Source organism: Xenopus tropicalis, chromosome 6, assembly GCF_000004195.4.
Source record: "Xenopus tropicalis strain Nigerian chromosome 6, UCB_Xtro_10.0, whole genome shotgun sequence".
NCBI classification, from domain to species: Eukaryota; Metazoa; Chordata; class Amphibia; order Anura; family Pipidae; genus Xenopus; species Xenopus tropicalis.
The window spans coordinates 20,303,589-20,328,587 of NC_030682.2; the positions used below are offsets into that span (position 1 = coordinate 20,303,589).

Below are 24,999 nucleotides of genomic sequence, written 5' to 3' on the forward strand. Positions count from 1 at the left end.
ACAGCATTAGACAGCATAATACAAGCACTGATTTTGTATTTTTTTTTGCAAAACAGGCAAAAAAAATGTACGAGTTTAGGTTTTCCTTAATTTCCCACTGTTATAGGTCCCGTTGGTATAATGCATAATGTTTTTTCCGGATTTTATACCTTTGTTTCTGGTCCCCTTAACATAAAATGTGGGATTAACTGTATATAGTATGCTATGTTGGGCTGTTAGAAACATGCTTCTGTATTTGGTAGAGGCTTCCCTATATACTTAGGAACTCGTATGGATCTTTGAGCGCAATACAATACCTGCATAGGTGATATCTAAGTCTGTCAGTGGGATTTTGGGTTCAATATCAGATACTTTAAGAGCAGGAAGGCAGGAAGCATCCTGTGGTTTGCTCTGCAGCCTTATCAGTTCTAGACCTGGAGATGTAAAGAAACAGCATTTATATTATATATTATTTTCTAACAGATAGTCCAACATCATACACATTCATATATTCCCTTTTTACCTCAGCTGAACAGAACTAAAGCACTTTGTATATAGGATTTGTGTTGTAGTGTATGGTACCACCTACTGCATGGTCCAGCCTATAGTAAAGGTTTCCAGACATTCAAGCCCCCTCTGCAGCCCAGTGTATAGTCAGGATTCTCCTCTTATGCCTCATGAATACAAACATGTAGTGTAGGATTCTTAAAGGTCCTCTTAAGGAGAAATACCCAATTCCACTCACTGCCACATAAACCCTTATAGGAAAAGCCCTGTATATGGGCCAAACCATCTGGTATCACTGGGGAATGAAGACTTCAAATAAAGATCAGAAATCCTATATGGAACTGCTGACTTATCTGCGGTCTGAATATCAGCCAAGTCAATAGGGAAGTGGAAAGAGAGGCAGATACGTTATGTAGATCCTAACTATGGTTCTCTCCCGAGAGTTTTCTCTTCATGTCCAATAATTCTCACATATCTGTAGTATAACAGCAGTTGTGTGTGTAAATATAATTGTCCATATGTGGATAGAAAACTGCTTATAACAGAAGTTTGGCTGGAACCTTTCTCATAAATTTGCTTTCGTTCTTCTTCAGACAAAGCTTTGACCTTTTGGGTCAGTTTTTCTGCTTCCAGTTGTGCTTCCTTGTCGTAGTGCTGTTCATCAGGGCTCATCGACAGGGTCATCCGGTGCTGACTGACCTGCACACACACAATAACACCAGCAAATGGTAAGCAATTGCACCCGAATTTAGTTGTCTGCATCTGGACTGTAAAACAGTGCTAGAGATTCTCAGCTAGAATGAGATTAGGGCATTGACACTAAATTTAAACTAGTTCTTGAGCCACTCTGGCGTTACTTTGGCCTCATTGCCCTGATGTAGGTTTACGCAGTGATTCCCTGTATCTTTGCATGGTGCTACCACTAATGCCATACTTGACGCTAGGTACCGTATTTTTCGCCGTATAAGACGCACTTTTTCTTCCCCAAAACTGGGGGGGAAAAGTTGGTGCGTCTAATACGGCGAACTGTCTTCCTCTATGTGCCGCGGCTCTCTGCCGCATCCTCGCTTTTATAAGGTTGATGTCACACGCTGGGAGCCGCGGCACAGAGAGGAAGACATCACGGCAGTCAGAGGCCGCTGGGGGTAGGTTAGGGGGGAAATGGAAGGTGCTTGGGGGCCCTGGGGGAAGATGAAGAATGCTGGGGGTGCCGTGGGGGAGCTGGAGGATGCTTGGAGGCCCTGGGGGACGCTGAAGGATACTTGGGGGGGGGGGGGGGCCCTGGGGGAAGCTGAAGGATGCTTGGGGGGGGGGGCCTGGGGGAAGCCTCATTATGTGCGAGCCCAGAGACAATTAACTTTATACAGTTGATATAAAATATTTTACTACAGTATTTGGTTCAGAATCTTTTTTTTCTAGATTTTCCTATCTAGGACCATATGGGTAACCATGGGAGGGTGGCACAAAATGTGGTGCTGGTAGCATCATGCTGTGGGGCTGCTTTGCATCTTCAGGGTGGAACAAAAAAAAGGACCAATCAAAATAACGAACAAGTTTCCTTCTGCTAAAAAACTGAAGTTTGGGAAAAGTTCACCTTTAGGTAGGACAATATACAATACCATTGAAAGCCAGGGCCTTAGAGATTTACCATAAATGCACTTGATGGTAAGATAACAAACCTTAGTTGTTTGCATCCAGTCTCACCTCCAAACTGCCCACGTCCCCTTGCTTTTCTCCCCTTTATGCACCCAAACACCCAGCTACTCACAGAATTCACACTTGCTCTCTCTAGCCCTACCCAGGATGTCATGCCCCTGTCCCACAATGCTGCCCCTTTCATACCTACCCCCATACCCCTTACATCATTGGTTAGTACAGGCCAGAAGAAAAGGTGGCAACCCTAGGTTCGTGTCACACTGGAGAGGCTTTAAAAGGAAAAGGTGAATAGTGAAGGTGGTTCAATCAAAGCGTTGATGTCAATCCAACAGAAATTCTATGTTACTATTTGACATGTGGCGAGTTGCACCACTGCTAGGTTTGCCTTATGTGAAGCAGGGCCTATATGAGAAGCTCTCGTATTAGATGCACTGAATCCACTATTTAGGAAAATCCCAAAGCGAATCCTGGATTCAATATTAGATATTGCTTTAAAAGAACTATTACATTATTACCTGAAAGTACTGCTTGACTTTGTCTTGAAGGAACTTTGGATTCTCTTTGAGGCACTCCCTAAAGCGGCTAATTTTATCTCCGATCTTCAAGAGGTCCACAGGGTCCCCCTCATGATTCCAGCATGATGCAACGTACTAGATTAAAATCATTCAGAAACAAAAATGTATTTATCTTGTAAAAGGAGGACAAATTATATGATATAATAGATTCAATCAGAATATATAATTTCAATACTATGTCTAAACACTTCAAACAATAAGGTAGTACCTAGCAAATCTATAAGACATAGCTTGCGGTCAATTTACAATCTTAAGCTGGCCATACACGTGGCGATCTCACGATGTTTCGTACGACCGTCGGTCGCACGAAACATCGTCAGATCCGCCACACACCATTCAGGGCTGAATCGGCAGGTAAGGAGGTAGAAACAATAGGATTTCTACCTCCTTCTGCCGATTCAGCTCTGAAGGGAGAATTTTGGTCAGGCGCCTTCTATGGCGCCCGATCAAAATTTTCTAACTTGGCCGATCGGCGAGCCGACCGATTTCAGCAGCTTCCTGCGATATCGGTCGGCTCGCTGACATGCCATACACGCACCGATTATCGTACGAAACGAGGTTTCGTACGATAATATCGGTGCGTGTATGGCCACCTTTAAGTGCATTTATATTTCTGAGTAGTAAAGTATTATTCTTTCTTTATTTAGCATTCCACATCTTTGTACAGAGATTATATGCCTTTCACATCAAATTATACCAAAATACAGTAGAAGAAAGAAGCCTGAACCAGGATTTATTTACAGCTAGAATGCTTTCTCTTTGGTTGATTGGGGGACTAGGAACTCTGGAAATATGTTCCCCCCATTAGTATAACTTGTGCAATACGGACTCCTTGCTTGACTCCTTGCTCCTAACAAAAGGTTCTATAACTCAGTGTCCCTGTGTCCCCCAGGCATGGCCAAAGTGAAAACTTATGGCTAATAAATAGATGGACAGACAATTATCACAAGCATTCAGGACAGTGAGTCTTTCAAATATATATATATATATATATATTATATATAAGGAGGTTTATGTACTTACCGTTAAAGCCTTTTCTCTACAGTCGTAAGGGGGACACAGGGCTTCCCTTCCCGAACTCTTGTTTTATAGTTCATTTCTACAATGTTGAGAGATGTGTTTTTAGTTCTCAGTTACTTGTTACAAACTGGCGCCCTTCAGGGGCAGCAGGGGATAAAGGGAGAGTAGGAGGGTCTGCAACTCTGATGTCATCAGTGTCCTGCCTCCTGATGGGAGGGACCCTTTACCCCATGGTCCCTGTGTCCCCCTTACGACTGTAGAGAAAAGGCTTTAACGGTAAGTACATAAACCTCCTTTTCTCTCACGTCTAAGGGGGACACAGGGACCATGGGGATGTATCAAAGCCACCCACAGTAGGGAGGGAAGAACTCTGACAACTTAGGAAATAACTGCCTGGAGAACCTTTCGTCCGAAGGCTGCTTCTGCAGACAGGTAAGTATTGAAATGGTAAAATTTTGTAAATGTATGCGGAGAGGACCAGGTGGCCGCTCTGCATACCTGCTCGGCTGTGGCCGCATTCCTATGAGCCCAAGAAGCTCCTATTGCTCTAGTGGAGTGAGCCCTGAGTCTTATCGGGGGTGCCTTTCTCCGTACCAGATATGCACGTCTCACTGTCTCCTTTATCCAACGAGCTAAAGTAGCCTTTGTGGCTGGAAGCCCTTTGCGTGCCCCTGAGGGAACTATGAAAAGTGTTTCTGTTTTTCGAATAGCCCTTGTTCGGGAAACATAGACCCTAAGGGTTCTGACCACGTCCAACCTATGTAACTTGGCCTCCTTTTCATTCTTTGGGTTGTTGCAAAAGGATGGTAACACGATTTCAGTGTTAATGTGAAAGGATGATACGACCTTGGGGAGGAATCCTGGAACCGTACGAAGTACTGCCCTATCCTCGTGAAAATTTAGGAATGGTTCTGCATACGATAGCGCCCCCAACTCAGACACTCTCCTGGCTGAAGATATTGCGACTAGAAACACAGTCTTCCAGGTGAGGAAATCCATTCAAAGGGTACTTCCATGAGGACTGATAGTACCAGGTTGAGGTCCCACGGAGACACCGGATGTCTGAATGGAGGAGAAAGTCGGGAAACCCCCTGAAGGAAGGTGCGGACATCTTCCATAAGAGCTAGGCGTTCCTGAAATAGGACAGATAAGGCTGACACCTGGGTCTTCAGTGATCCCAGTCTAAGTCCCTTCTTGAGACCTTCTTGTAAGTACTGTAGCACCCATGCTAGGCGGAATTCCGGAAACTGCAATTCCTCCCTTTCGCACCAAGATCTGTAACATTCCCATGTTCTGTGGTATATCTTAGACGTATTAGGTTTGCGTGCCCTAATCATAGTCAGAATTACTTCCTCAGAAAAACCTTTCTGTCTTAAGATTGCCGCCTCAAGAGCCATCCCGTTAAGGCGAATATCTGAGGGTTGGGGTGAAACAGTGGTCCCTGAGTGAGTAGATGAGGGGACAAGGGAAGCGGAATTGGAGGTTCCAGGGATAGATCTAGTAGACTTGAATACCATGACCTCCTGGGCCAGCAGGGAGCGACCAAGATTACCGTGACAGGTTCCCTGGCAATCTTTCGTAACACCCGTGGTAACATGGGAAGAGGAGGAAATATGTAGGCTAGTCTGAATCGCCATGGAATTGTCATTGCATCTATTCCCTCCGCTAGAGGATCCCTGTATCTTGCAAAAAATCTGGGTACCTTTCTGTTTTGCCTTGACGCCATTAGGTCGATTTCTGGGTCTCCCCATTGTCTGGTCAGCAGTTGAAACGCCTCCGACTGCAGACTCCATCCCCCTGGGTCTATCTGATATCTGCTGAGATAGTCTGCCTCCACATTGTCTATTCCGGGAATGTGAATTGCCGATATCTGGGTTTCCGTCCTTTCTGCCCACTCCAGTATGTGAGTCACTTCTAGATTTGCTTTTCTGCTTTTCGTGCCTCCCTGTCTGTTTATGTACGCCACTGCCGTGGCGTTGTCTGACTGTATCCTCACAGCTTGGCCTCTCAGGATATTTTCCCATGTCTGAAGTGCTCGCAGGATGGCCCTGATCTCTAGAATGTTTATTGGAAGGGATGCTTCCGTCCTTGACCATAGACCCTGGGATGAAAACTTCTGTAATGTTGCCCCCCAGCCTGTGAGACTGGCATCCGTTGTCACTATTATCCATGATGGTTCTAGAAAGGATTTTCCCTGGTTCAGTCTGTTGGGGGTTAACCACCATACCAGAGATCTCCGAGTTTCCTCTGGGAGAGTTATCCTCTGTAATAGAGATGATTTCTTCCACAATCTGAGAATCGCCGCTTGTAGCGGTCGAAAGTGAAGCTGGGCAAATGTTACTGCCTCTATAGTGGATACCATCAGTCCCAACACCCTCATGCATGTCTGAACTGTTGGTCTGACTGATGATTGGAGAAGTCTGACAGAATTCTGGATCTTGAGTTGTTTGTCTTGTGGTAAAAATATCTTCTGTGATGTCGTGTGGAACAGAAGTCCCAAGAACGGCATGGCCTGGTTGGGTACTAGGCAGGACTTGCGCATGTTGATTGACCACCCGAACATTTGGAGATTCTGAATGGATAATTGTATGTTCCGTTCTGCCATGTCCCTGGATCTCGCCTTGATGAGGAGGTCGTCCAAGTAAGGCATTATGAAGACAGCCCGCACGCGTAGAAATGCCGCCATGGAGGACATGATCTTTGTAAACACTCTTGGTGCCGAAGAAAGCCCGAAAGGCAGAGCAACGAACTGAAAGTGTTGATTGTGAAAGGCAAACCGTAGGAACCGTTGGTGTGGCGGAAAGATGGGGACATGGAGATATGCATCTCTTATGTCTAGGGAAGCTAAAAAGTCTCCTGGTTCCAGTGCCCGAATTATGGACCGAACTGATTCCATTTTGAATCTGTGGTAAACAATCCATTTGTTTAGGAGCCCAGTCCAATATTGGGCGGAAAGATCCGTCCTTCTTTGGCACAATAAAGAGGTTCGAATAAAATCCTTGAAACCGCTGATGTGGAGGAACCGGAATGATGACCCCCGTTTCGTATAGGGAGTCTATAATGGAGAGGAATGCCTGTCTCTTTTGATCCGGGGTTGGTACCCTTGACATAAAGAAGTGTCTTGGGGGAGCTTGTCGGAACTCCAGTCGATAACCTGTTGATATGGATTGTACCACCCAAGCATCGTCTATGAGTTGTGACCAAATGTTTGCGAATAGGCGTAGTCGACCCCCTATGGCACCTGTGTCTGGAGTCACCCAGGTGTAGTCAGGAGGAAGAGGCCTTGTCTCCGGTCTGTTTGGGCAGGTGTCTGCGGGGCTGCCATGTAGATTTCCCCTTGTTAGAGAATCGATTTTTTGAGTTATTCTGAGAGTTTTGTTGCGGGTTGTATCTGAAGTTGCGAAACCCCTGGTTCCGAAAGGACTGTCCCTTCTTTTGGTTGAATACGGACTTAGCCTTGTTTTGAGGTAGAAGTGTACTTTTTCCTCCTGTTGCTTGAGAAATTATTTTGTCCAGTTCGTCGCCAAACAACTTCTGACCCTGAAATGGGATAGATGTTAGGGATTTTTTGGAGCTAAGGTCAGCCGACCAAAGTTTCAGCCAGAGTGCTCTTCTCGTGGCAACCGATAGTGCGGATGCCCTTGCAATAACCCTAGCTGCGTCAAGTGAGGCATCAGCTAGGAACTGGTTGGCCTCCTGGATGTAGGACGCCAGTTGTATTACCTTGTCCCTGGGACTATCGTCCTGAATGGCTAGTATTAGAGAGCTGGACCATGACTCAATTGCCCGACTGACCCAGGCTGAAGCTAGTATGGGTCTAAGTGCCGACCCGGTGGAGAGGAAGTTGGCCTTGAGAAGCCCTTCCATCTTTTTGTCAGTGGGGTCCTTGAACGCTGAGGCGTCTGGGACTGGAAGGGCTGTGGCCTTGGACAGCCGCGAGACTGGTGCGTCCACCATTGGAGGGGAACTCCACTTCTCTATTGAGTCCTTAGGAAACGGATATTGTCTAGAAAAGCGTTTTGTAAGTTGAAATTTTTTATCTGGGAATTTCCACTCCTCAAGAATCAAATTCTGTAGTTGTTCATGGGCAGGGAAGGTAACTACTGATTTGCGCTGCCTTTTGAAAAGCGTGGGGTCTTCCTCCTGGATGTTTAGGGTTTCCAGGACTGCCCTAATGAGGCTATCTACCCCAGATGCTGTGTCGGCCGAATTGTCCTCCTCACTGGAGTCAGAGGCCGCTGGGGATGAGATTATTTCCCCCTCACTAATCTCTTCATCAGAGGATGGGAGCGTGGATGAACCCTTAAGGGATGTTTCCACTGGGCAAGACCTTTTGCGTTTTGGTGTGGTGTCAGTGTTAGCCGACATTTTAGAGAGCATCCTATCAATGGAGGATGCTAACTGTGGTATACATTGTAGACTGGATAGGGATTGAGACAGTGTGAGTGCCCAACCTGGTACCTCGGAAGGTCCTTGGGGTTCAGAGTTGCCCCTGGTAGCTGACCCCTGTAATGTTCTGTCTGGAACCGTCCCCATATGTGAAGGGGTTAACGTGCCTGATGTATGGGCCTGAGTGGGGCTGCAGCTGGAGCAGAGCGGCTCGACCTGTCCCTCCCTAAACTTTGTTAAACATTTTGTGCAAGCAAAAAAGGTAGCAATCGAATCTGAGTGCTTACCCCCCTTTGAAAATAAATCTCCCCTGCCTTCTGCCATGCTGAGAGAGTGCTCGGCAGAATGGTGTTACTTACAGACCGGAAGCCTGTGGGGAAGAGCAGGGTAGGAGAGTCTGCACCCCTTGTCAATCGGTTCTGCGTAGCTCGTCTGGGACTGCAGTGGCGCGGGTAGTGGCGCGAACTGTGGTCCAAGTGCGTAGTTGTGACTCACCGCGCGCGAATGCAGACTTCCGGCGCGAGTGATCGTGACGTCACTTCCCGTCGCCAACGCGCCAGTAAGGGAGCGTCGCATAGGGGGAAAGCGCACTGGCATGGCGAGGAGCACGAACGGTTAAGGATCGTGTCCGTGGTGCCGGCCCGCATGCTTGCTCTAACGAGAGCGTTGATGTCGGGCGCTAGGTAGTCTGATCCCGCAGGTGAGCTGGGGCTCAGAGATTTTTTTTTTTTTTTTTTTTTTTTTTTACCGTGTATCCCACGTTGGGGGCTTGCCTGTAATGTCAGTGTAAGTTCTGACAAGGCCTCACCCCGGGTGTCGGTACTAACTACCGACCGAAGCATCTCTGTTGGGCCTACTAGAGGCCGGTCCAACCTCCTGTATGAAGGACACTGAAAAAACTGGCGCCCTTCAGGGGCAGCAGGGGATAAAGGGAGAGTAGGAGGGTCTGCAACTCTGATGTCATCAGTGTCCTGCCTCCTGATGGGAGGGACCCTTTACCCCATGGTCCCTGTGTCCCCCTTAGACGTGAGAGAAATATAAAATATACAAAATCTGTAATGACCCTGTGAAATAGATCAATAAAAATTGTACTTAGCCATTTAAAACGGGTGCCAAGTGATGTCACTTGTGTCACATGACAAATGAATATTTGTGTATATTATACTAATAATGCAAAATGTACCTACATGTACTAATGTGCTTTCTAAAATATTAGCTCATGACTAGCATCCTTATATTACACCAACTGGGGTAATGCCAAAAGATTGACAAACATAATAAATGAAAGTAAAGCATCAGACGCATTGCACAGTGCCAGTTGCTTACAAATGGTATCAGAACCTACTGATGCTAGGGTGAGCCCGAAGCTTGTTGACTGATGTTTCATTTGGATCTCCAGCTTATGAAGAAGAGCTTCTATTCTTTCTGCCTCAATCCCGTGCCTGAAAGAAAAGATATATACATTACAATAACTTCCTACTGTTCTATGGTTCTTTAGTAAATGCCCCTGCCATCGCCAATTTGGTAACTTATCTGCTTTTGCCAAAAGGCTAAGGCCTGTGTCTCACCAACTGATGAGTAGCTGCTACTTGTAGTTGGCTAGAACTAGAGTTCATTGCTATGGGAGAATAACAGTCTACCCCCCATATGTAATAAAAGGTACTAGGTTTGCCCAGGAGCAGTAACACATAGCAACGAATAAGATGTTTGCTTTTAATAAGGTGACCAGTAAATGCTACTTGCTGATTCATTTCTATGGGTTACTGCTCCTGGGCAAACAGTGTATTTTCATACATAACCCTATAAGTGTTTCAGACAACACAATCAACTCTCTTTCTAGCCAGCAGCAAGTAATAATTGACAGGGGCAGTTCAATTTTAAGTTAAGCTTTTTTTATGCCATAGAATGACTAATTCTTAGCAACTTTACTTTATTTTTTATTTGTCATAGTTTTTTAAGTATATGCCTTTTTCTTCTTACTCTTTCCAGCTTTTAAATGGGGGTCACTAACCCCATCAGCCCTTAAACTACTGCTGTGTGAGGCTACAATTTTACTGTTATTGTTACATTCTGTCACTTTTCTTTCTATTCAGGCCCTCTCCTAGTCATATTTCAGCTACTTATTCAAACCACTGTCTGGTTGTTAAAGTAATTTGAACCCTAGCAACCATATAACCGCTGAAATTCCAAACTGAAGCTGCTGATAAAAAAGATCAATAATTAAATAAAACACAAATAATAAAAAATGAAGACCAACTGCAAACAGTCTCAGAATTGAACTCTCTACATCATACTAACAGCTAATTTAAAGGTCACCAACTCCTTTAACTTTGGTATTTAGCAGCTTCAAAGAAACAACTTTTTCTACAGAATCCTTACTAATAAGCCCTAAGCCCATGACCCACGTCATACTTACTCAGCAACCTCGTTAATCGTCTTGTTAATTATAGCCTTCACCTTTTCAGAATCCTCTTTATTTATTCCTTGTAACCCGATGCTAAAGTAGGTTTCTCGAGTGTAATTGTTAAATCTAGGAGTTAAAAAACAGGCATTTTATTGGACCTCCAGTTAATAATGATGTATCATTTATATAGCACCAATATATTCATGGGGCATTACAGAGATTATACATCATTCCCATCAGTCCCTGCCCCAGTGGAGCTTACAATCTAAGGTCCCTATCACATTCCCATCCGTCCCTGCTCCAGTGGAACTTACAGTCTAATGTCCCTATTCCATTCCCATCAGTCCCTGCCCCAGTGGAGCTTACAGTCTAATGTCCCTATCACATTCCCATCAGTCCCTGTCCCATTGGAGCTTACAGTCTAATGTCCCTATCCCATTCCCATCAGTCCCTGTCCCATAAAGGCTTACAGTCTAATGTCCCCATCCCATTCCCATCAGTCCCTGTCCAATTGGAGCTTACAGTCTAATGTCCCCATCCCATTCACACACACACAATGTGACTCCAGTAACCCTTTAACTTACCCAGTATCAGGAGAAAAATCTGTGCCAAGGTTGGCTTCAATCAACGCTTTGTAGAAAGGGGAATTTGGTCCGTCAACCATAAGGGAGGAGAGAAGGCTCAGCGTAAATGCTTCAAACGTGTCTGTAATTCTGCACATTCAGCGAGTTAGAGTCAGAAAAAATCACAAGGATGTTATTAAAATTACATTTAACAGTAAAACCAGTTTTGGGCCAGTAAATACAGGAATACAGGTTTCCAAAACATTTGGGAAAACCAAGTACTTTGTTGCTTAAATTGAAATCAGTTATGAGATTGCTTCTAAATGGTGGCCTTTAGCTAGATATGGAAATGGGAAGCCCAGAACCGACCAAGCTAATCCGTTTTCCATTAGTATAATATATACGAAGAAGAAACCAGGTATTATTTTTGGTGGTCAATTATCAAGGGCACCCAATGGGCATATTTATAGGGAGGTCGCATATCTTGTATGTGGGGCATTACAGATATACAGAAGCTGTGCATCCATGGGGAGAATGAAAGGAAGTGTAGAAAGCAAAGAACAATAGGGGGACAGTAACTGCCCTTGTAGTGTGGCTTAGACACATGGGGGTAGGTAGAGTTGGTGGAGTAAATTAAATTGGTCCTTGAGTTCCATCACTCATCCCAGTCTTCTAGATCTAGTTCAGAAAATAGTATTTCTCTTTGCCTTTTGCCTAGGGGAGAAGGGGTTAGGAGCCTTGTAATTAGCTTAGGAGGCTGAAGGCTTGAAAACTGAGCTAGAAAGGCATGCCAGAATTGTTTGTGCGTGCAGAATAAAGCCCTTACGTCAGAATTTGCCAACTGGATTTGTTTAGTTAAATATACCAGTTCTTTTAGCTAGCCCTAGTCCTTTAAACACAGGGTATAGGGTATATGCAATGCACTGGCCGTACTGGAAAGGTAACAGTGTTTCAGGGGATCGGGTCTTATTTAAGAGGCAAAGAGTGTCTAGGAAGCTGCACGAAAGCCAGTATATGATAAACTCTACCCACTGATGTATGTTTGGGGTCACTAGCAGACCTGGAAATGCATGTGTAGTCCTATGGTTTAACAATTGGACACAACAGCCAGGGGGCTTAAAGGTAAGATCTCTGTAGCAAGGCCACCATGCCACCTCTGTGTGATCTAACTGTACTATATCAGAGTAAGCTGCCCTCAGCCTGTGTATGGGAGGCTTGACAAATGGGAAAGGGGACGCACATAATAAATAACAAAGTAGCTCTACTTACTCCGACAGCAGGAAGTTCACACTGACCGTTGTCTGCTTTTCAGGATCAGACGCAAAGGAGTCTGTGCCACAGGAAATGCTGTATTCCCGCTGCACCATTGGTATTGGTCAAACAGAAAGAAAGAAATGAATTAGCTGTCTCCGTATTAGAACAAGTGCACTAAAATAAGTGGTTCCCATTGCCCGATATCCCCAGAGTTAACATTTTTAGCTTGTAATGAAAGAGTGGTCCTTGCCCAAACTATGAAGAACTGCCCCACACCATTATTCTTCCACTGCCAAACTTTACAATCAGTATATCACTACTGGTAGACTTCTCCTGGCTTCCCCCACAACCTAAACTTGTAGGTTATACAGTCAGGATGAAAAGTGCATTCCATTTATTAGCTCATTGGTCCACCTGGTAGGTGGGCCTTACCAACAGTAGAATGGAGCCCCAATCAAAAGAAAATACCCCTTGAAAGAATGGTCATGATCATCCAAACCCTGCCCACTCTCTCCCAAGCTCTATATAACACTGATGGTGGCCCTATCTACTTTTATAGCACCTCCGTGTACAAGATATGAATAATTATATAGGATTTCTTTTGTTGCTATTATGCCTGGCCTTCAATGTGACTAGGCAGATGCATCTTCATAGCTATATTGTAATTGTAAACCTTGTATATTCAGTATATAGTCACTGCAGTAACCATACACACTCACTCACAGGGCTTTGCCAGCGCTCTTGAGGTGGAACAGATGTTTTAGGATCTATTCTTTCAAACTTGCTCAGAGCATCTTCGTGGATCTGTTTTAAATGTATCTCCAGTGGCAGATTGCCGTATGTGAAGAATCTAGAAGGGACATATGGGTTTTGGTTATTATAATACGGTACAGTACAAATATAGAAATCTTGCTAGAACAGGTCAGCAATAATTGTGCCCAATACTCAAGTATTGAGTCACTGAGATGATCTTGGTCCATCTTGGTTCAAAATGGAGTTCTGCAGCTAACAGTCGCTTCTGAACCTTTCATTTAAGGGGTTAATGATTGTGTTTATTGCAATACTGTGTAATGGAAAGGTAACATTAAAAATAAAAATAAAATAAGGGTTATCTTTCTGTAACCTAATATGATTTTCAGAGTAGACAGTATTAAACACTGTAAAAAAAACATTAGGTTGCCCTTTAAATGAGGACTACAGCCTTAAAAGAATATGGTTAGAAATGCTGTGTTTTATATACTGTACCAGCCCAGAGGTTCAGCAGCCCTATAACAGTAATGATCTAAGTTGTCCACAGGAGCTGGCCATCTTGGATCTTGCTAGGCCATCTGTTCAGTGTCAGTGGCACTGCACACGCTCAGTGTGCTCTGGGCTGAAGTTAAAAAACTAAACTTAGGGATAAAATAAATCATATTGGTCAGCAAAATGTTTTATTGCATCTCATAGCAGCTATAGCTGAGGCTACAGGGCTGACTGTCAATGAATTATTAATGAATTCCAAAGAGAGCTGGGTTATATGCTGCCCTGTAATGTTAATCTAAACTAATTACATATTTGTAGTGTGACATTTATATTGTATATATACAGTATAGTGTGACATTTATATTGTATATATACAGTATAGTGTGACATTTATATTCTATATATACAGTATAGTGTGACATTTATATTGTATATATACAGTATAGTGTGACATTTATATTGTATATATACAGTATAGTGTGACATTTATATTCTATATATACAGTATATTGTGACATTTATATTCTATATATACAGTATATTGTGAGTGAGTCCCTAAGCTCAAGTAAGTGACAGCAGCAAAGAGTATGGGCAGGGAATCAGCAAAAAAGAAGATGAGAAGCTAATGGGGCATCTTTGGGGCACAGATCTTCCCTGCTAAAGGGCTGTGGGTGCCTTGGGCTGGTACAGAAGCCCCAAAATATACAGTGTAATATGTTCAGAGTATTTTTTTGTTGAGTATTAGTTCTCCTTTAATAACTGTATATATGAAAATACAAATACCCTATATGAAAGCTGGGTGTTACCTGGCATTGCTGGGATGATAATGAGTCGCATGGAACTGCTTCAGCTGTTCCCAGGTCAGATCCGGAATGTTCAGAGGTTCCCCACCGGACACAACTGAGTACGTATGGTCTGGGAGCAGCTTGTTCTGCAGATGCTGGGAAAATACTTTCTCATTGTCCGTCTAAGACAAGAGAGACAGTTACAAGAATTAAATATACAGAGAAAATAGAATTTTAAATGAAACTGCATTTCTGTTCTCTCCCCCCCCCCCCCCCCACTGAACACTGGCACTTACCGCCAGTCTTTAGTTGGCGTTACTACGTAACCAAAAACCACCTCTACTGATTCTGGGAATTATGCAGGGCAAAGAACCACTCCAACCTTTATTTTCTGTTTTGTCATTTATAGGCACTGGGCTTGGCTATGCAGCCCCAAGCTAATTACCAGATCTGCTTCTGATTTAATCCTGCCAGCTACTGATTTCCCCGTAGGGATGAGAGTAATCCAACATAACAGTAACCTAGGATATACTCATTTTTTTAAATCCTTAACAATGTAATTGTAATTATGTTAGAAAGAAGCAGCAACTCACAAATGCCCCCTTCATTTCATTGAACACGATGCCTTTAAAAATTAATGGTGAGTTTGGATCCTCAGGATTTTCATGCTCCAGTCTCCACCCCTCCTGCCTGGAATCAAAAGAGATAGTCAAGTTGTGTTGCTAGAGACTTTCATCAGGGATATAAAAGCATCATGTGAGCGTCTGTCGTCTGGGCGGAAATGCTGTACATTATGTTTTGGGTTTCTGTACCAGCCCAAGGCAACCACAGGCCTTTAGCAGGGAAGATCTGTGCCCCAAAAGATGCCCCAGTAGCCCCCCATCTTCTTTTCTGCCGATTCCCTGCTCTGTGCTACTGTCAGTAACTAAGTTTAGGGACCCACTCACAATATACTGTATATATACAAAAAATGTCACAACAGTAAATTGATTAGTAAAAAATACAGCTCATTAGTACATGGCAGCTCGGAAACTGGTGCAATTAGCATCAGAATTTAATAACGAGCCCTGTAGCATCAGCTTTTCTGCTTGATAATTCACAATGACCCCTAAGCTTAGCTTCTCAACAGCTGCCCAGAGCTCACTGAGCATGTGCAGTGTCATTGACACCCCTAACAGAATCCAAGATGGGGAGCTCCTGTGACAATTGCAAAGACCTGGGTAATTACTGCTATAGAGATGCTGTAGCTTTAGAATTATGCAGTAAGTTCAATATATAAAATATGGCATTTTTAGCCATATTCATAAGATAAGGTCATTCACTTAATTAAAGTCAACTGTAATATGAGGAACATAGTCAGTGATGGACCTCTGAGCCCACGGGAAAATGCAAGCAGCTACCACCAGTTTCCCAGCTTAGGCCAAAATCCAGTCATATTATCTGATAACTTACCAGAAATCCAGCTCCCGTAAGCAAGGGAAGAACACAGCATCTAGATATACAGACAGGAGGTTTTGGAAATCTTTGGCGTTTTGCGTGGAAAATGGATACATTGTGTAATCACTCGCTGCAATAAAATGTAAAAAAAATATACATATATATTAATATATTATTTAAAAATATACAAGTGATTACATAACTGCATGTTACTGACCCATATATTAATGTAATATTGCTCAGTGCTCATCAAAGTGCTTTTGCGACTAAATACGGTTGAAAATTAATTTCCTGAGAAAAGAAATGACTTAGATAATGAAGTTTGTGAGCAAGGAAGAGTCATTCCATGTTCCTCTAGTCAGCTGTAAGCAGAGCAACATCACAAGAATTTATTTTCTTAATAAATTAATCTTCATCTAACTGTAGCCAGTTGGCCAATTGACAAGCAGGTGGTGCTATTGTACCAAATTCACTATATTAGCAGTTTACACTCTTAATATATTAAAAAACTAGGTAAAAAAAAATTAATGTGAATTGTAAATGTGCTTAGAGAACTCAAAGATGCAAAGAAATTAAAGGGAGAGTTAATACATACAAGGGCCAGGGCCTGATGGAATACACTTAGTTCAGGGACAGCCAGGTGATTATTTTTGGATTAGAAGAAATCTTAAATAATTGCAATATTTAAAAAGGGGGGTTATGGTCTTAGCCAATTACAGGGCAGCAAGTCTGCAGGGAAAACTACAGAGAATAACTTAATCCATCCAGGATGTTGCATCCTGGTAGGGGGATCTTAAACTGGCATTCTAATAGGCTAACTGAAAGATGACATATAAACAATAAATAAGTATAAGTTATACACTTGGGATACAAAAATAAGCAGGCTACACATACCCTACATACATTGAGAAGATAAAATTAAAGAGAATCAAACTCAAAAAATTAATTGATATGAACATATTTTAAATCAATTTTATATTTTAGCGATTTCTGAGATATTAGTCAAGAAAGTCCGATAAGAGCAGCCTAAAACCGCTAACATCTCAGCAACCACTAAACAAAAGTGCTCAGAGGAGTGTAAAGTGCAACATTTGCTTCTATTCCAGAAATCCATAGCAACCAGTCCAGCAGGGAATATTTACCAGTCTGCTGTTTGAAAGCAGATATGGGATTGGTTACTATACATATATCATATATAAGAACTCCTTTGCCCTTTTCAAAAAGGGATATTATATATATATATATATATATATATATATATATATATATATATATATATAGTCCCTTAGATTTTATTTGCGCCAAACATCAACCCAACATTTTAGTCTGTCTCAGTTTCTGTCCTTTCCCTCATATACTTTAATAGAATAAAGCTAGCCCAGTGTTACTAGGGTTGCCACTTTTGCCAGAGGCTAAACCTAAACAAAGGGGGCGGGCAGATGGTATTGGGGGTGGGGCAGTCATGATGGACATGGAAATGATGACATCAGAAACAGGCACAATGATGTCAATGGGATTATGACACCAAAGCAGGGTTATTGCATCACTTTAGATGCAATTGTTGGATTTTAGTCAATGTTTTAAACTAGAGAAAAAAATCTATGGATCTATTATACAGTAATACAATAATCAGTTATCCAGAAAGCTTTGAAATACAGCTAAGTTTGATTGATTTGCTTTTTTTTGTTACTGTAATAATAAGAAATTAACTGCACTTGATGATAACTAAGCTATTTTGAGGTGATTATCTTTATATTTGTTTTTCATTCATTGGCCAGATTATTGTTCAGGTTTCACAAGGCTGAAAACTAAACAGACATTTGAGACCCAAACAGGCCTTAGAAAAACCGAACTGTAGGTCAAATTCGAACAGGTGGCAACCCTAAGGGGCATATTTAACACGCTGTGTAAAAAGTGAAGTAAAGCATTGATGGTGATGTCCGTCATAGCAGCCAATCAGATGCTTTGCTTTGGTTTTCTAACTGTTCTAATCTAATTGCTGATTGGTTGCTCTGGGCAACATCACCGGTAATGCTTCATTCCACTTTTTACACAGCATGATAAATATACCCCTAAGGGTTACTGAGCATCTTGAGAAGGATAAGCACTTACCCGTGAATGCATTCATAAATGTGGAGAGGGATCTATTTAGCATTTTGAAAAAGGGGTCCCTACATGGATACTTTTGCGATCCACACAGCACAGTGTGCTCCAGTATATGAGGGACCCCCGTGCTGTCCAGGGGCGTTGTCCGAAACTGTACACTGGGGAGAGAAAATAAATGATAGGAAATCATTCAATGCACTGGGTGCTCTGGGGTCCCAAAGGCTTCTCTCCATGTTCCATACCTGAATAAATTATTGGAATCTTCTCTGGCGACGTGCAAGTATTTGGCACCCGTGTTGTCATGGCTGAGCTTGACTGCAGTTAAAAACAATTCAGGAACAGGCGTTACCTATAATATGGAACAAAAACAATACCCATTATCCAGAAAGTTCTGTTATACAGCACTGCCATTACCACGGAAAAGAAAACAAGCCCCATATTTTTCCCTGTAACACTGAAATAGTGGAGGTTAAAGGAACAATATTAACCCTTTTAGGCATAAGATCATTCGAGTGGGCTTATGTAGGAAAGGTGCATAAATACTGAGCTTAACTTCTAGAAACAAAATATATATCTTTTTCTTTTACACAGACAGAAGCGATTCCACAGACTGAAAGGAAACTATGACATTCTACCTGTGCTGCTAGGACAATTTCCCCACCCCCTTAGGCTCACAGAGTCATGCAACCCATCAATCACCTTGTTCTATTGTGAAGTGGTGGATTCTAGGACTCAAAGTCACTCTGCTTTCCATAGTGGGTGGTGCACGGATTCTCTGGAAAGCAGAGGGACTTCAAGACCCAGAATCCATTACTTCACAATAAGACAAGGCAAAGGAGGGGTTATCCTCTTGAGGGCTTAAGGCGATTGTGAAATGATCCCGAAGAGTATTATGGTTTCCTTTCAATCTATAGAATCAAGCATGTCTGTGTTACACAACTTTGAAATGTTCAGATAGTGTTTATGTACTTGGTTTTCCTTATGCCCAGCTCAAAGTGCTCGTGTTAAAGGGGGGCATATGAAAAAAGGCTGCCTGTTGCTCTCTAAGCAACATCATAAAACTTGCCATGAACCCACGATTGTCCATACGCTCTGATAATTTCATTTTATAAATTAAAAGCATCGCCACTTCTACTAAAGAAAGCATGCACCCTAAACATTCAATATGGGCCCAGCTAGAAACCCAATATTCCCAATACTGTGCATAAGATGGAGAGGTTTGTGCCGGGCTCCCATTTACAGACTGTACGAATGATACCCGAGGTGCGGGAGAGGAACAAACCATATGAGCCCATTACCTCATTCACAGTGAATCCGTGGATAGACTCTCCAGGCGCATACCGTAAGGCTCGCTCACAAGCCGACTTGCCGTGCCACCGGTAGGAGGTCTGATACAGAGCTCTGCGGAGGGTAACCAGAAAGACAATCACAAAATGATACTTTTACATTTCTTTTGGTTTTTCCAACTTTCTTTGGAATTCCATGGCTATTGCTGATGTGAAATTGATGGAGAGTACCAAACGGTGATACAGAAATGTCCCAATATAAAAGAAGCCAGGTTCAATCCTAGAAGGACCCTACTGATATCTAGGGTTCTGTTGGCATCACAACTTCCTGTGGCTTTTTAGTTACACTGCCGAATAAAGTAACCAGGATTAATGACAAATTTCTAGGGGGTTATGTAATTAAAAGGTAATAAGTTTGTCCAGGAGCAGTAGCATATAGTAACCAATCAACAGGAAGCATTTACTGGTTGCCTGTTTAAAAGCAAACATCTTATTGGTTGCGATGGGTTACTGCTACTTAGGCATATGTAGGCAAGCGTAGGCATCTGTTTACTAAGAGCAGAAAAAAAGCAAAGCAGGTTTACTAAAGTGAGAGAACTTTTGTCATTGAGAATTTTCTGACACACATATATATTATCGCCTATTATAGCATTTATGCTATGTAAGATGTCTGGCAAGGTTTACTAAAGATTATTGCCAGAATTGTTGACAAATATAGACAAAGTTGTTGCCCATTTTTATCGCCACCCGGAGAGTGTTGTTATGTGAAACACAGCCAGAAACTGTATAGTGGGATCGATATAAAGTCACACAGCTAATGGCGAGTACCAGTTTTCTATTGTTTTGTTCATTTGGGCAGGCAATCTGTGCTATACAGGTATGGGATCCCTTATCCGGAAACCCCTTATCCACAAAGTTCCGAATTACGTAAAACAGTACCTGTACTTGATCCCAACTAAGATATAATTACCCCTTATTGGGGGCAGAACAGTCCTATTGGGTTTATTTAATGGTTAAATGATTCCCTTTACTCTGTAATAATAAAACAGTACCTGTACTTGATCCCAACTAAGATATAATTACCCCTTATTGGGGGCAGAACAGCCCTATTGGGTTTATTTAATGGTTAAATGATTCCCTTTTTCTCTGTAATAATAAAACAGTACCTGTACTTGATCCCAACTAAGATATAATTACCCCTTATTGGGGGCAGAACAGCCCTATTGGGTTTATTTAATGGTTAAATGATTCCCTTTTCTCTGTAATAATAAAACAGTACCTGTACTTGATCCCAACTAAGATATAATGACCCCTTATTGGGGGCAGAACAGCCCTATTGGGTTTATTTAATGGTTAAATGATTCCCTTTTCTCTGTAATAATAAAACAGTACCTGTACTTGATCCCAACTAAGATATAATTACCCCTTATTGGGGGCAGAACAGCCCTATTGGGTTTATTTAATGGTTAAATGATTCCCTTTTCTCTGTAATAATAAAACAGTACCTGTACTTGATCCCAACTAAGATATAATTACCCCTTATTGGGGACAGAACAGCCCTATTGGGTTTATTTAATGGTTAAATGATTCCCTTTTCTCTGTAATAATAAAACAGTACCTGTACTTGATCCCAACTAAGATATAATTACCTCTATTGGGTTTATTCAATATTTAAATGATTTTTAGCAGACTTAAGTTACGGAAATCCAAATTAAGGAAAGATCCCTTATCCGGAAAACCCCAGGTCCCGAGCAATTCTGGATAACAGGCCCCATACCTGTAATACACTTAATAGGCACCTTTGGCTGACACGAGAAATGGTCTCAGAATGATTTTCCTGTTGCTTACACTGCTCACCATGGCAGGATGCTCTCACAATAACTAACAGGGTGCCAAGCAAGACTTGTTGGAAACTGAGTGTAAAATGCTTTTTTTTTTGTTTCTTAAAGGGGAACTCCAGCTGAACACAGCTGAAACATCATTTCAAGCACCTTTGCAATAACCATCAGTTAAAAAATATGCAGCTTTTTCAGCCTTCAATGTATTAATACAGTTTGGAGCAGTTACCTCCTTAGCCTGCATCCTTTAAATTCCATTGCATTGTAGGTTATGATACAATTATCTATACCCACTCCACAATTATAACACAAGGCATCTTAAGTCTGTAAATAAAGATGGAGTGTGAGTGACAAGCCAGGTTAGTAGGGTCAGTGTGCAGCAGCCCGTGGCTGGAAGGAGAGTGACAAGGTTGCCCAGGGTACTTAGGTCACTGTTCAGCAGACATTACATAGCCTGGCCTGGAGGGAAAAAGGAAAACATACACAGCCCTAATGGATAAAGCAAGCGTAGGGGTTGACTGACAGGCATGGAATGAGGCGGCAGAGAGAAAATAAAGTTGCTATGAGCTCTGGCACCTCTGAGATTCAGCCTGAGTGCAACTGGAATAAAGAGAGTTCAACGGCAGCTGAGAGGGTTCAAGCCCAAAGGCTACATTAACGAGCAAGAGCCAAGCAAGGATGGCCATGGGAGGCAAAATACCACTGAGAGCCTTATTGCTCTGCTTATTTGTGCTCCGATGTACAGGAGCTGCCATACTGCATCCATATAACAGTGGCCACATTATCATGAAAAATAAACCTTGGTCTTTTGAAGGTCATATCTCCAATCCTGCCCAGGCAGGTTCCTTTGTTTTACTCAGCATGGATATGGCAATGGAATATAGACGATTTGATCAGTGCAAACAATACCCAGCTACCCACCGCAGATCAGATGAATGGGAAGCACTTTGGTTTGCCCCGCTTTGACAATGTTTCCCATAAATATCAGTGGGAAGGGTAACAAATGCACGGTGTGCCATAGCCCTATACTAATGTCTGTAGTTATAATAGTCTGCAACCTGGCAGCACAACAATAGCACCCACTGTGCCAGGAATACAAAGTCTCATACATACACTGACCTTAATGGCGGGCTTGTGTTTCAGCACAGTGGGGGAAGCAATATTCCAGTGCACCTTTCACATCTGGGTTATAAGGTCTTAATCTACTGCAGTGCTTTCCAGACTATATGGGGTTCGTGCACCCCTAATTGAACTAATGACTAATGAGTCCCCCCTCCCCATTCAACGTAATACTGAGACGTGCAAATCTCCCTCTCCCTACAGCTTGTCAGTGGGATGCTGATTGGCCAGAAACTTATCATGGCCCAACATGGGAAAACAGAACTGCTTGGTCATGCTAAACCTGAATCCCACCAATGAACAGCCGGCCAAAGGAAACCAAACTGTGCCCTTGGCAGAAAAGAACGACTCTAAGTAACGAGGGAACGGATTCCAGCGGCACCGGAGAGAACAAGGTCAACTGAATTGTTGATATCACTGAGCAACAATGTTGCAATTCATTGCAATCAGGTTCTGTTACATTGTGTCATTATGCTTATTCACAGTTACACAGCAATCAGGGGTCTGACACAGCTTTAAAGGGCAACTCAACCCTCAAACTCTTCTAATTGCATGTATGAATGTATTTGCTGTATTGTAATGTCAGAAAGATTTATAAAACAACACTACATAGTTCCAAATGTTCCCAGGGCAGCAAAATAAACAATCACCCCAAATCTCACCCTAAGCGGCCTTCCTGCACCCAATCATTCAGACCTCAGGATCCCTGGGCAATGAGAAGGTTTGGGGTGATCACACTTGCTGCACAGATGCTAGCCACAAACCCAACATGGAAGTGATGTCAGTGGTATTTACCCTTTAGACAGGGACCCTACGACCCACTGAAATCCCATGAGTCTAATTTACCTAGTGGGTCCCTGACTGGTGGGCAGAGAATGTTGGGAGCTGTAGTTCAGAAAGAAAGCAGATGGTTAAAGGTATATACAGCTTATATATAAGTAAATGTAACTGCTATTGAACAATGTAACAGAAGTCAGTTCTCCTCCTCAGTTGGCTTCTGCTACATTGTTTCAGCAGTCAGTATCAGCAGTGCCCAGAATATAAACAATTAGACACTCTTAGTAGCATCTGAACTCACTAATAACTGTGAAACCAGTGAAACAGATTATTTCATGTACGTGGGAAAGTTGATTAGAATTCAACACTCTTTTATTGTGCAAAGGGATTTTTAGGTGGAGTTGCCCATTAAAGTCCCCCAGTTGTGAGTCCTTAGGACAGACATACCCAGTGCTATACCATAGGCAGCTCTAGGCTGTAGAGCGGTAACACAGGTAACCTACAGGATCCAGCTACATCAGAACTACAACTCCCAGCATGGCGGCATATAGTAAGTTGAAGCGAGGAATGCTGGGAATTGTAGTCCCTTTTTTAAAGCTCAGTCGAAGGAAAGTTCCCGGCCCAGCTTTACTATAACAGGCAAAATCCTGCTCGTCTTCGGAATAAACCATATACAGCCTTCCGTGCCCTCCACTTACCGGCACAGCCGCAGCCCGGCCCGGCACTGCCTGATCATGTCTCTGCCTCACAGCCGCTCAGCTACCTTGGCTTCAGCCTGCAGCCCTGTCACCTCCCCGCCCCCTACCATCTGCTGTGCGGATTGGCTGCTGCCCGAGCTAGGACGCATGCCATTGGCTGACCCTGTGCCCCGCTATGCTCGGGTCTGACTGGGAAAGGAACATGTGAGATTAGTAGTGAGGAGCTGCCAGCAGCGCTTGGGCTACTTACAGCCGGACGGGAGGCCACGGAGGAGGGGTACTGGGAGTTATAGTTTGCAGCAGCCGTACGGCCCCAGCGTGTTTCATTGTACTTGGGACGGGCAGAGACGTCATTGGCTCTGGGTCCCCCAATCACAAGCGTCACTTGGGGCAAAAAATATAATTAGGTAGAAATTGGTAGATATGAAATCATGTATATATGGGACATGTATTGAATACCAAGCATTGAAGGGCAAATATCCCCTCTCCCCTTTGCTACAGACATTACCATTGTGTGGCAGTACCTGCTTGTGGGCCCCTGGCAGGGGGGCGGGGCATACTGAACTGAAGGCCTGGCCACGCCCAATATCTTGGAGGTGCCCCCCAGTTGATATAAAGGGGCAGATTTAACAAAGAGTAAAGTTAGAACTCATCACATTAAAATTCACCCACTTTCTGTTCATTCCTAAAATGGTGAACTCTAACTTTCTCATTTCTCATTCATATGTTTCTAAAAATCCCATAGAAATGAATAGAAGGTGGTGGTTTTTCTGTGGTGAACTCTAATTTCTAAGGGTAGTGACACACAGGGAGATTAGACGCCACGGGCAATGCCATCCCATGGGCTAGAATGTAAATCACCGGTGGGATGGCATACGCGGTTTGCCAAAGTTGCCTTGAGAGCATTGCGGGGAGATTAGTCTCCCCGTGTGTCACTGCCCTAAATCTACCCCTTACTGAGGTCCAGCCTGAGATTAGTCTCCCCGTGTGTCACTGCCCTAAATCTACCCCTTACTGAGGTCCAGCCTGAGATTAGTCTCCCCGTGTGTCACTGCCCTAAATCTACCCCTTACTGAGGTCCAGCCTGAGATTAGTCTCCCCATGTGTCACTGCCCTAAATCTACCCCTTACTGAGGTCCAGCCTGAGATTAGTTTCCCCGTGTCACTGCCCTAAATCTACCCCTTACTGAGGTCCAGCCTGAGATTAGTTTCCCCGTGTCACTGCCCTAAATCTACCCCTTACTGAGGTCCAGTGTGTGTTTTTCCTGAGAGTAAACCCTAAGTCCCCCTCAGTGTCCCTTAGGCCGGGGTCAGATGGGTGTACAGGGTGCTGTGTGTTATGGTGGCTGCATGGAGACAGGCAG

General features: G+C 43.2%; 1 protein-coding gene across 2 annotated transcripts in view; it reads right to left on the reverse strand.

Annotated features, from left to right (window-relative positions):
- The window catches only part of pitrm1 (pitrilysin metallopeptidase 1), a 38,555-nt gene extending 14,864 nt beyond the window's left edge, over positions 1-23,691 (reverse strand). The window contains 15 exon segments of one of the 2 annotated variants that reach the window (NM_001045797.1): positions 297-413; positions 1,047-1,185; positions 2,658-2,792; positions 9,472-9,568; positions 10,543-10,656; positions 11,115-11,243; positions 12,363-12,451; positions 13,071-13,197; positions 14,396-14,556; positions 14,968-15,064; positions 15,827-15,941; positions 17,924-18,075; positions 18,160-18,266; positions 19,216-19,318; positions 23,636-23,691. In NM_001045797.1, coding sequence (NP_001039262.1) covers positions 297-413; positions 1,047-1,185; positions 2,658-2,792; positions 9,472-9,568; positions 10,543-10,656; positions 11,115-11,243; positions 12,363-12,451; positions 13,071-13,197; positions 14,396-14,556; positions 14,968-15,064; positions 15,827-15,941; positions 17,924-18,075; positions 18,160-18,266; positions 19,216-19,318; positions 23,636-23,673 — 1,720 coding nt within the window. In that variant the 5' untranslated portion in view covers positions 23,674-23,691. 2 annotated transcript variants of the gene reach the window in all.
- Positions 23,692-24,999: the final 1,308 nt, after the last annotated feature.